This window comes from Typopeltis vanoorti, chromosome 3 (assembly GCF_054136105.1).
Source record: "Typopeltis vanoorti isolate ZY-2024b chromosome 3, IOZ_Tvanoo_1.0, whole genome shotgun sequence".
NCBI lineage: Eukaryota > Metazoa > Arthropoda > Arachnida > Uropygi > Thelyphonidae > Typopeltis > Typopeltis vanoorti.
Genome location: NC_143551.1, coordinates 30,525,984 through 30,539,835, shown reverse-complemented (window position 1 = coordinate 30,539,835; position 13,852 = coordinate 30,525,984). Strand labels below are relative to the sequence as shown.

At 34.1% G+C, this 13,852-nt stretch overlaps 1 protein-coding gene across 5 annotated transcripts in view; it reads right to left on the bottom strand.

The window, feature by feature from the left end:
• Positions 1 to 13,852, bottom strand: part of Miro (mitochondrial Rho GTPase) — a 439,377-nt gene that overhangs the window by 174,558 nt on the left and 250,967 nt on the right. For all 5 annotated transcript variants that reach the window (XR_016550640.1, XM_090415513.1, XM_090415514.1 and 2 more), the window contains exon 15: positions 8,626 to 8,723. Coding sequence is in view for 4 of the 5 variants with exons in the window: in XM_090415513.1 (XP_090271639.1) it covers positions 8,626 to 8,723 (98 nt within the window). In the remaining variant the exon portion in view is untranslated. The remainder of the gene's footprint in view (positions 1 to 8,625; positions 8,724 to 13,852) is intronic.

Genomic DNA, 13,852 nt, shown 5'->3' with positions numbered 1-13,852 from the left:
ATGTAGTACTATCATATCCTGTACACCCCTTGAGGGTACATGGCAGGAATTTGATGATGATGATCATTACATCTGAACTTTTTAAGATATAGTTTTTGAAGAATTAATATACCGTATATGCAGGTGTATAAGATGAGGCTTTTAGGCTGTTTTTAGGTTTTAAGCTTATGTCGGTTGTTTAAGACGACCCCCCCCCCCCCAATTTCTTCTTTCTTGTATTAATGCAATGTTAGGTATTGTTGTTATATCCGTTATTTTTATATCTATGCATATCCGTTATATTTTTGCATAACATAGATTTAGTATTTATGCGAATTACCCTAATTAAAAGTTAATATCCCCAATTTTAATTAATTATTAATTTTGCATTTTTTTTTAAATTTTAGGATTATTAAAATTGTTATCATTTAAAATCATGGAATCAGCAACAAAACAAAGAAAGTATCGATTTAAAATAAGGGTAATTGAAATGGCAAAGCAAACTAATAACTGTGCTGCTGCAAGAAAGTTTGACATAACCGAGATGATGGTAAGAGAATGGAGGAAGAAAGAAGACATTTTAAAAAAATTGCCAAAGAAAAAATGTGTGATGAGAACGGAGATCAACCGATGGTCGCAACTGGAAAATCACGTTGCAGAATGGGTATTCGAACAAAGGCAGAATGGTTATCTTACAAGAAATACAATTAGAGCATATGCACTAAAGTGGTCAAGATTGAATCCGGATGAAAGTATAGAATTTCAAGCTACTTCAGGATGGTGTAATTGTTTTATGAACAGACAAAATCTGGTAATACGACAAAAACGAAAATTGCTCAAAAACTACCAGCAGATCTTGACCACAAACTTACCAGTTTCCATAAATTTATTATTCAGTTGAGACAAGAACATAAATTTCTATTGTCAAATATTGGAAATATGGATGAAACTCCTATGAGCTTTGATATGTTAAGCAATAAAACAGTGCTAAAGGTAGTAAGAGTGTGTTAGTTTGAAGTACAGGTCAAGGAAAAACAAGGTTTACGGTTGTGTTGTTATGTTTGGCTGATGGAACCAAGTTAAAACCAATGATCATCTTCAAATGTAAAACTAAACTTAAGATAAAATTTCCTTCAGGTGTTTTTGTACATTTTCGCTAAAAAGGATGGATGGACAAAAATAGTGTGAAATTATGGATAAATAATGTGCAGAACATGCAATCAGGCGGTATAATGAAGAAACGCAGTTTATTAGTATGGGATATGTTTCATAGTTAACTGAGAATACTAAAAGTCTTCTAGAAAAAAATAACACAAAAATTGCTTTATGCCAGGTGATTTAACTTCTATATTGCAACCACTAGACGTCTGCTTGAACAAACCATTTAAAGATCACATGTGAGAAGAGTGGAATAATTGGATGCTGACTGGTGAATAAACATTTTACAAATGGTGGATCTATGCACGCTGCATCACTTGATATGTTGTGCAATTTTGTGATCAAAGCATGGAATAAAGTAAAAGTAGAGACTGTAATAAAATCATTTAAAAAGTGTGGTATATATCTCTAATCTTATGGATGGTATGGAAGATGATCTTTGTGGGACACTGATGGCGATGAAAATGAAATCAATTCACCGGATTCGAACTGGGATCCATATGACGATAATTTAAACAATGAATCTGAAGAACTATTTTCAACAGATGATGAAGAAAATTAACATGATTAACAGAACAAATTAACAAAAAATTAACATTGAGGTTAATAATTATTTTTTTTTAAGACATACATCTATTGTAATACTTTAAATAAATTTATGTAACAAAAAATTAATATGATTTGTTTATAAACACTGCCTATTTTCTTATATAATGATGTTTTGTAACTACCTAAATGTTCGTCCAAGAAATTAAGCTTCCCTTTTTATACTCGCCATATAAGACGATCCATGATTTTGAAGGGTTTTCTGTAGTATTTGAGAGTCGTCTTATAATCTGACATATACGGTACTTTTTAGATGAACAGAATTTTTAACAAAGGAGGGAGAATTATTTGTGAGAGTGCCTAGTAATTTAGCTAAATGTTTAGCAAGTTTGTATGTGGGACTGTTTATACTATCTACAATAGAGTGTGGTAGATATGGGTACTATGAGAGCTCTACTCCAATCATTGGGAATTCATTGCTCTGTCCAGGCTTTCTGAACTATGCAGTGCAGCCACTGTAAGACTCTTATACCACCATACTTCAGCATTTCTGGTCGAATATCATCTACTCCTGCTGCCTTTCCACATTTCAAGCCTTTGATGGCTTTTTCTACTTCAAGTATGGATATGTATTCCTGACTGCATGCCTGGTCAGTGTTTTTTACCACTGCTGTGCTATCATCACTGCTTGTTTCATTTAGCAGTTTTTCAAAGTAATTACTCCATACTTCAAGGATATCTTTTTCTCCCATTTTCATGTCACCTTTATCATCTCTAATTCCTTTTACAGCACTCTTTCCTCCATTCCTAAGCTTCTTCAACAACCTCCAGAATATTTTGCCACCTTCTTGATATTTATTTTCTATATTCTTGCCAAAGTCCTCCCATGACTTTTGTTTAGCTAGTTTTACACAGTGTTTAGCATTCTTGCATTTGTCTCTATATTCTCTAAGAGCACTGTAATGATTAGTATTACTGATTGTTATTACTGTAATGATGTAATGATTAGTGTTGTTATTACTTCACTATTTACCAATGTACCAATAACTGAAAAACCCTTGATTTGCTAAAGTGACATTTCCCCCAGATATATTTGAATTATTTTAATTTACAGTACATGGAGGTTATTTCAGTTCAATATTAACCCTACATGTGTATACTGTATGCATGGCATATGTAGTGGACAATCTGTTATTTAAAGACAATTAATTGTGCTTTTCTCATAATTTCATTAGCAAAATAAATCTATAATTATAAATCCAAAAAGTAAAATTGGCAGAATCAAATTAAATACTGTAGTAGTAGTACATCTATATATCTTATTCTTCCAACACCATTACCTCTTAAGTAGGTGCACAATTGTAATATAGTATTGTCCTAAGCTTATTTTCACAGCTCACAATATGAATTAGCATAGTGTAATTAAATGCTTGAAAATTTTATATAATGTAGATTATTTTTAATATTGTTATTTAAAAAATACAATTTTCTTGCAAAGACCCGATCATGTGACTGAGTTCATTGTGAAAAGCGAGTCTGGCTCCACATCAAGTGCCACTGACTTTATTTTCATGAATTTTATTGTCATTCCTGTTAAATTATTATTTATGGGTAATTTATATAAATTCACCCTCCATTATGAGCAATGAATGAAAGAAAATACAAACTGAGTTGTGATGAGATGTGTTGTGGCATACATTTTAAACCCACATTAAAGGAAACCATATTTCTGTATAATTATGTGTAATTTGCAGTGAGAATTAAAGAAAGCATTACTTTGTTTTGTCAACATAACATTTAGTTGTTGTTTTTTCTTCTTTTAAACATCTATTACAATATTTATATATAAAGCAGACCAGAGATACCTTAGGTGAGTAAGATTTTTCTGTGGTTAGTAGATTTAAGTTGTATTTCTGGAGCCCTGGTTATAAGCATCTTTTAATTCCTAATGACCCTTTCCTCACAGGCTCACTTCAACCTCTATCAGATGTAATGTTTCAGCTCTATGTCTCTTCTACGGGTATTTCATGTTAACTGCTCCAGTTATTGGCAAGCATCATTCTTCCACTTGCTGGGAGACCAGTTAAAGAAGAGCAGCTGCTGTCCAATATTCCTTTACAGTACAACTGCAAACTAATCAACCTGCTTTTCCTCTTCCTCATTGATTCTATCTTCCTCTGGAGCAGCCTTCCTCATGATGTATTTCTGAACAATTTCAACCTACAGCTCTTTAAGAAGAATGTCAATAGGTTTCCTCTTTCTCAAGTCTCATCTACACTAGACTCATGGTGCTGATGTGCTATAGGTTCTTGTACCTCTAGTGTGTAGGATAATAAAAAAATGAGAGCACCAAAGTCTTACTCCATCATTCAAACTTGAATCGGAATGATGGCCTCGCCTTATTTATTTATTTACGCATATGGCTTTGTGAAACTGACAAGTGAAATGTACAATCAACCAGAAACAAGTGATGAAAATCTTAACATGTAAAAGTTCATTACATAAAAGGCACGAACTGCATTCCAAGTCTTCCTTTTTTTTAAAAAAAGCAAAAGTAATGTGATATAATCAAGTCAGGGAAAATTATCATCCTACTGCACCAAGTATGACAAGACCGCATGTTCTCTCAATGCATCACAACACAAATGTAGCTGATTAAAATCATCTTATTGAAAATTGTGAACAATTTATGTTATTCTATTTACACCACCAAGTGGTTCTTGCTGTCTTAAATAATCCACTGTTCGTTGTTCTGCTCAGTATTTCACTAGCCTATACCCACTGATGATGAACTATAATTTTCAGGTTGAATATCCGGCCATTAAAGTTCAATACTTTATTCATCATTATCCTTATGTTTTCATGTTGTCTTATATTTATGGTACAAGAATTCTGAAAAAATCAATAAACTGTAATATTTTTTTGAGTATAGTATTACTTACGAGATTAAAGGTTTTGAGTGTTCTGCCCGCAACCCTATTTTTTCCGTAAGTTCTGTTCTTTTTATTACATGAAGTTCTATAATGCAGCGATTTTAGGAACACACATACCATGTTATAGGAGAAATGATGATATATACATAATTGTAATTTTCTATAAACAAGTTTTAACTTATTGTAAAATTAATTATAATTTATGACAGACTTTCATAAATGCATGAAGTAACTGTCAGGAATATGTCAATATTTATTTAAGACTTACACAATCAACAGACCAAAGATAAAAACCATTTCTAGAGAATTTACTGCAGTAAATCCTGATTGTTTTAAACATCACTTTGGAACTACTTTTTTTTAAATATCATTCAATATAAAAATAAACGAATGAGCAACTGAAAAACATCTGAAAGCATTTGAAAAAATGCAACTGTACTTGTCTGTAGAGAACTTTCAACTTGCTAAAAAGTTGCATATACTTTATGATTGTTTCCTTCCAAGAAAGAGTCATGTTTTGTTCCCCAGAGCAGAAGGTCTAGTGTTTTTTCTATCCCTATCCGAGTTTTTTTTTTTTTTAACACCGCCATTGTACACCTCAAATATTGTGCTGTCCAAATTACTCTATATGATGGAAGTTTATTTTGCACTTGGTTAGACTATAATAAATTTAGTTTAATCCTTTATCCAAGTGTAAGCAAACAAAGTTTGCGCCTGAAAATATTTTCAGGACTGAGGTAAGGTGGTGCAACACCAGGCGACTCTGAGCAAAGGTGGACCAAGCTCTTATCACTCCTTGTCTCAGTATCTCCCATAATGAAAAGCACGTCTCCTTGCGGACATGTATGCTGCTATGCATTAAGGGATACTGAGAGCTTGGTCCACCTTTGCTCGGAATTGCACCACCTTACCTCAGTCCTGAAGATATTTTAAGGAGCAAACTTTGTTTGCTTACACTTGGATAAAGGATTAAACTAAATTTATTATTTTACTCTATATGATTTCTTTAAGCACAGTAGTGGTCCTATCCAAACAGTGAAGTTGGTTTCTTAGATGATTTGAATGTCCTCTCTCTATCTCCCCCACCCCTTACTGATGACACTACTATAACAATACTTAAGGATAAAGCTGGCTTCTTGGCATCATTCTCCCCCCCCCCCTCAACTTTTACACAGATGCCCAGAAATCGTGCATTGTATATGCTTCCTGTTGTTATTAACCAGAAGGATCATAAATTGATAATCTAGATACTAAGAAACCTTCTGATCCTGATAGTACTCTGCATTGCTTTCCTAAATTTTGCATCATCCACAAATAGTTAAGTATGCCCACAGATGTGAGACCCTTCGACATTTCTGCACATGTCAGAAGAAGGAGAATCCATTCCGATAATAGGTTATCAATCTGTCTTGTGGGACAGGTTGATAACCTATTATCGGAATGGATTCTCCATTTGTTTATTATTAGACGTTGGAAATTGAAGTTTTCTTTTATGAATATTGTAGTTTTTAAAGTGGTAACTATTTTGTTTGTATAACAGTTGGAAAATTTTATGTATAAAGCACGTGATTTCATGTGTTGGTGACCCCTTCATTCCTTTCTCCCCTTCAGCATGAATTGACTATTCTTGGCAATCTGCCAGATCCGGTTCTATCAAGTACAGGCATACTATATACCCATCCAAATATCATTGATATTAAATGTCAATGGTCTCAGAAAAGACATCTGCAGCACACCATTAGAGGCCTTCCTCTTTCATGATACTACACCCCCACATACAACTTTCTGATATCTATTTGACATCCAGTTACCGATCCAAGTCACTAGTCCATTATTCAATTGCATCCCTTTTAGTTTATTTAACAGCTTGTTGTGTGTGTGTGTCAGTCTATCAAAAACTTTTGCAAAACCTAAGTATACCACACTATATGCATCTCCCTTGTCCAAGACATTTGACACTTTGTTATAGAACATAATAAGTTAGTAAAACACGATCTCTCTTTAAAAAACCCATGCTGACAACTAAAGAGACTACTGCTGCTGCGATCAACCTTCTGTATTCTAGTTCTCACCAATCTCTCTATAACCAGATATGAATAGACTCCTCTCCAAAATTTTGCTCTCACACACATAGCGAGTGCACTGATGTGCTGCAGGTTCTGCAAGTGGAAAAATAAAGGAATTCAAGGCATGATATTTTCTTTATTTTCACTGTTCACTAGTAAAAATTGGGGGAATAGTGGTGATTCCCTAAATTATCACCTACCAAGAAATTAGTGTCAACATTCAGGGAGTTGGTAGGCTATTTTCTAGATTCCTTTCATTTAAAACATACAGTTTCGTTTAGTTTAGTTTTTGTGGGCAAATAATGATATTTCGGTATCTGGCCACATAGCCGCCAAACTTTAAAACATCTTCCTCAGCCACCTGAAACAACATGAGTGCATACAATTTACTATTGAAACTGAAAATCAAAACTCACTTCTTTTCCTTTCCTGGATAAATTGGCCATGCGTCTTCCCTTGGGAAGCCTATTCTTCACTGTTTACTGCAAGCCTACATATCCCAGCCAATATATATAAAGGCTAACTCTTATCACCACCTTTCACAAAAACTTGGAGTCATTAATGCCCCTCAAAAACAGAGCTATAATAATTTGCTGTGATGAACAAGCTCTTAAACAAGAATTACAAATTATTAGCAATACATTTATAAATAATGGCTATAGCAAAAATACCATCAATAAAGTTCTTCATAAAACTTCATCAAAAAATGCATAGATCACAGTAAAACCATAGCTATCCCATAAATTAAATGGTTATCATATAAAATAAATAGAATTCTACATTACAATCTTAATGCTGCTTTTAAACCACCTATAAAATTAAAATAACATATTCAACTCCTCTAAGGATCCTCCCCTCCTCCCCACTGGCCCACCCAGGAGTATATCATATCCATTTCACCTATAACTTACTTTATATTGGTGAAACTGGATGCACAGTTCCTATTTGTAAAAAAAAAATACAACCAAAACATTAAATTTAACAATTCTGGTAAAGCAAGCCTCTCCTTACATCTAGGATTCAAAGAGAGGATTTTCTATTCACTTAACCACTACCCTAGCAAGGATAAGGCGTCTAAGCCTTATACCTCCCGGTGTGTCCACAGGTTGGTTTGGCTGTTTTGGGGGACAAAAAAACCAGAGTTTCTGGGTGGGGAAACCCCCTACCTCTGTATGAGACTGGCTAACTCACCTTTAGTCTAAAAAGCCCAGATAAAGGTTCCTTGTGGAATTAACGGGAATCAAACCCAGGTCTTTCTGACCAAAAGGCTTCAACTATACTGACTGAGCTATGGAGATCGACCATCCTAATCTTAACAATGGTGGCATAAAAATCCCAAAAATTTGGATGGCACTCATTCAGCCCACTTAAGTTCAAGTTTTCCAGCAAACCTTTACTTTAGGACTAAGCAATATTTTCAGCTTTTATAGGCCACCATCTATACTGTTTTGTTCTAATTTATGTGAGTAATTATGTGAGGGCATGTTGCTCACTAGCTTAATATATCTCTTAATGATTTATAACCAAATAGATAATAATAATAATAACAAAACTCTAGCTTTGATGTAGTAAGTTTTTTTTTCCACCAGAGGTCAGGGCAGTGGTTTTAACAGTTGACCAAATTACTGTGATTTTAGCACACCATGTAGATTGTTTCTTTGTATATATGTGTATACTCCAGATGATGACCTTGATATGAAGGTTGAAACATCGGGTGATTATTTTGATTTATATTAAACTGAAGTTTTACTAACAAACAACCCTGTAGTTGATTCCATAATTTTTAATAATGAATGCTGATCACTGTGTAACTATGAGGGAAAGGATTATTTTCACTGTGTTGAGAGAGGTAAAATCATTTCAACACAGAACAGTGTTAAAATTGATATGAGAATATTTACACTAATTACAGACCATATATGTACACTAAAAAACTTACAAACCTAAAACTGCTGATAACTGGCTATCTTCTGGACTACTCATATATCCCATATATGCTAGGTATTCCATTGTTCTTTGAACATCAAGAGCAGTTGTTAGCCTACCAAAAAATTAATAGCATAATGTGAGAAAAGCAAAAAAGAAGTACTTTGCACAAAAGACGTAACAAATAGAAAGTAAACCAGTGAGTCAAGTGGTGTAAGGGCATTTTGGGAAATGCCTTGACACATTTAAAAGAATGTTGTTAGTCAAATATATAGCACATACATAATTATTAACTTTTTTCTTATTCTTCATGCATTATAGCTAAAACACTTTGCATTCATATCAATACATGCCACATAGTCATAAACCTTGCAGGGCTCAAAGAATCTCACAAAGGTTTTTCTCTCTCTCTCTTTCTAAATTTTAGATCAACTGCAATGTATTTCACATTTTGGGAAACAAAGATTATAAGCTGTGTATCACATTGATGGAAATGAACTCCAAGAAGTTAGGTATTTAAGGGTAGTAGTATATAGAGAGATAAAGTTTAGAGGACATATCACTAAAGTCAACTGAATAAATTTATATTCCATATAAATTTATTCAGTTGACTTCCTACCATACCAAGGTGTCTCACAGGATTACTTGGTTATTGAAGAACACATTAATAAGCAGAATAAAGAAGTTTTATTCTGCTTGTTAATGTAATCCAGGATACATTACCCTGTATCCTGGATTACAGTGCTCACTTGTGTCCGGTTACCTAGATTTTCTGGGAATGAGGAAGTAGTGGAGAAGATTTTATCATCATCATCATCAAATTCCTGCCATGTACCCTCAAGGGGTGTACAGGATATGATAGTACTACATGAAAAAAATTACATCATTACTAACTTCCTATCTACAATTTTCCTCCAAATCAGTCTGTTACTTGTCAAAGCTACAACATTGTCAGATCTTATATTTATATATCTATCTATCTTCTAAGACACTTTTTACCATATCAATCCACCTATATCTTGGTCTTCCTCTGGGTCTTTTTCCTGCCAAGAACACTTGTTTGGCTAATCTTTCCTTACTCATTCTGTTTAAGTGACCATACCACCTGAGATTAGCTCTGCTAATGCATTCCTGGATGCCGACAATGTCAAGTTCTTTCCTAATATCCTCATTTTTAATATGATATTGCCATTGATGCCATCTGTTCATGCCTCTAATCTTTTTCAGGACTCTCATATCTGTGGTCTCTCTAGTCTTTGGTCAAGTCTTTTCCTTCTGACCCAGCTCTCAGATCCATAAGTTAAAATAAGTTTGAACACTGTCTTGTATACATTTAATTTAGTGTTTTAACTAATTTCTCTCTTATTCCATATAAATTTATTCAGTTGACTTCCTACCATACCAGCTTTCCTGATTCTGTTGTCTATTTCTATACTTAATTTACCATCTTCTGTAAAAATCGTGCCTAAGTAGCTGAAATGTTTTACTTGTTCTATAGGTTCTCCATTCACAATGCAGCTGATATTTTCAATGCTTCTGCCTATTTTAATTATCTTTGTCTTGTTATTGCTGACCTTCATACCATATCTATTACAACAGTTATTCAATTTAGTCAGAGAATCTTGCAGACTTGTAGCGGATTTATTTAGAAGTAATACATCATCTGCATAAAACAAAGAGCTGACATTAACATCTGCAATTTTGATATCAGGTTTAATACCACTTTCCTTCATAATGTGATCCATATAGATAATGAATAACAGAGGGGATAATGTACATCCTTGTCTCACACCAGATTTAACATTAAACCATCTTCCTGTACTTCCTTCAATTCTAACTGCTGACTTACAACTCAAATACAGACTAAGTATTGCTTGATATAATGCCCCATTGACACCATATAACTGTAATGAATTGAATAGCTTCTCTCTTGGCACCTTGTTGTATGCCTTTTCCAAATCGACAAAACTTAAATACAGATCTTTGTTATATTCCCATGCTTTCTCGACTAGTTGTCGTCAAGTGAAGATCTGATCCTGACAGCCTCTATATGGCCTGAATCCAGCTTGTTCTTCACCAAGCTTTTCTTCCACAATTCTTCTCAACCGTTTCTGAAGTATACGTGCATAGATCTTGCCAGGAACACTCAGTAGGAAAATACCTCTATAATTCTCACATTCAGTTTTATTTCCCTTTTTTATATATATGTGTACTATGAGAGCTCTACTCCAATCATCGGGAATTCGTCCCTCTGTCCAGGCTTTCTGAACTATGCAGTGCAGCCACTGTAAGACTCTTATAATACCATACTTCAGCATTTCTGGTCGAATATCATCTACCCCTGCGCCTTTCCACATTTCAAGCCTTTGATGGCTTTTTCTACTTCAAGTATGGATATGTATTCCTGACTGCATGCCTGGTCAGTTTTTTTTACCACTGTGCTGTCATCACTGCTTGTTTCATTTAGCAGTTTTTCAAAGTAATTACTCCATACTTCAAGGGAAATGCATGCATATACATATACATATATATATATATATATATATATATATACCGTAGTATACTTAGATTTTGCAAAAGCTTTTGGTAGACTGCCACACAACAAACTGAAACAGACTTGATGTCAGATAAGTATCAGAAAGTTGTATATGCAGGTGCAGTATCCTGAAAGAGGAAAGTCATTAGTGGTGTGCTGCAGGTGTCAGTTTTGGGACCATTATTGTTCAATTTATACATTAATGATATTGGTATGGGTTTAACTAATGATATGAAGTTGTTTGCAGATGATGAAAAATTGGGGAGAGGAATTAGGCAGAATCAAGCAGAGGTTATGACCTTACAAGAGTACTTGAATAGATTGCATGAATAGACAGGTAAGTGGAATTGTCAGTTCAGTGTTGCAAAGTGTAATGTTTTGGAATTTGGTAAGCAATGATACGATGCAAAGTATACACTTTTGGGGGTGGGGACTCTAAAGGAGATGGAGATCTGGACTGGTAATGAACAAGGACTTGAATTCATGGATCAAAGTTATGAAGACATCACACTGGATAATGGCAATGATGCCACTATATAAGACTCTAGCAAAGGTTGCAAAGGACAAACCACTATGGGGGGGGGGGTAAACTAGTCAGGGATTGTTATTGGCTGACATGAAGAGATTTTTCATAGAATGGGAGAGGGGGTATTAGAAAGGTGTGAGCATAGTGAGAAGCAGGTTGAAGAGTGGAATGCATTGCCTGAGTGTGTTGTAAATTGAATCAGTTTAAGGCACAGTTGTGTGAGATAGTGTGTACCTCCCACCATGAATCTCTGACTCTATGGAGGTCAGATGTTAATAATATATATATATATATATATATATATATATATGAAATATTAATTTCCATCATAATTTCCAAGTATTTCGGAGGCAGCCTTATGAATTATCTTTAATAGTTTTCTTATATAAGTAATTACTTATATAAGAAACCTATATAAAGGAACATAAATCTATGGAAAAACCAACAGCAATAATTCTATTATTATAAAATAATAATAATAATGAAGATGATCCTAAAAATTCTAGGGGTGCAAAACATAGAACAGGTAAGACTCTTACAAAATACTCAGAAGGTTTTTTTAGAAACGAGTGTTTTATGTATAGATGTAGCTTCAAAAATTAGTAATAAAAAAAAAGAACATCCAATCTATCAACATTCCATTATAGATTTTGAAAAAGCACCCAATTAAATAAAGATTTAATCCTTATTTAAACCTTAAATTACTAAATGTCACTTTATGTGACTTATAATAAAACAGTAGAAATGGCATTATAACAAAGAATATGTAAAAAAAAAAAAAGTTTTTGTGATGACCTTTTCTTTTTCAAGAAAATATGTATGTTAATATAAATGCAACTGAAAATCACACTTTGATTTAAAAAACTTGACATATTTAAATAAACTTTTTTTTTGGGGGGGGGGGGGGGGAACCTACTTAATAAAACATAATCAACACCTGAAGACAACTATACCCTTCTTAATGGATCTCTACCTTGACATGATAAGGAAATTTGCATGCACCAATGACCTCAAAAGTGGTATGTGCCAGACTAAGAGATACATCCTAGTTCTCCTGGTTAAGGTATTTGGCACAACACAGGTTACCTTATCAAGTAAAGTCTCTTTGACTCAGATGCCTCAACTGGAAAATTCACTGGACAGAAACAATGGATTATGAACAGGAAGGGATAAGGGGGGAAAAAAAGATCAGGAATATTGGACTAGGAAAAATAGTCCTGCGAAATCTAAGAAGTATGGCTTTATTAATATATTTGGTTTTTAGTTTTAGTAATTCCAGTTCCTTTGTCATACTTTGTCTGTCATTCCAGTTCCTTTGTGATAACAGAAGCAAAAAGAAATTAAAGGGAACAAAAAATATAGACCGTTATATTATGTTATATGGTGGAATGGACCACCATATTAGAACTTCAAGTGGAGAGGCCATTTGAAATGATAATAAAAAGGAAATAAATGGAAACAGGAGTCAATCAAGGGTCAAGACCAAATAAATGGGAGGCAACCTCCACATCACCTTTCAGGAATGCAGAGAACCAACTGGGGCTTCTTGACCTAATGTCCAATTCTCACCTTCACGTGGTGCACATCATCAATAGGTGTCTATTGGATACTGAACAAACAAGTATGGGCTGGCAATTTGAGACATAACCAACCAAATTGTACTCTCTATTGGCTTAAATGACAAATACATATGATGGCAGCACAACATGAGATTTCATACCAGCTGGAGCAGTGCCTGGTGAACAGTCAGCTACTGAAACAAGCTCCAGTTCAACCTAGAAGAAGAGGAATAAACCTAACATCAGAAGAACTGAAGATAGGAACAATCCTTCAGCACCTTGTATCATGGAAGCTTGTGTTCATTTTTCATAATGTATATGCTTTTGGGGAAACTTCATCCAACAGAGTCCAGTTTTTGAAAAGTTGAATATATGGAAATGCAAATAACCTTAGTCAAGTAGATTAAATTTTCCCATAAGTTTGTTAGCTGCACCTTTACTATCAGTGCTGTCTCTCTATGCCAAAGTTGGTTTAATCAAAGTTCTATTTTTAATTCTATTCCACTGTGCATGATTTGTGAAGAGGGATGGATAAAGGAACTTATATCTTCTTCTTTCAGATAAGAAAACATGGTCTGTTCCGCTTCACAAATCTGCCAACACATCTTTCTCGTATCTATATG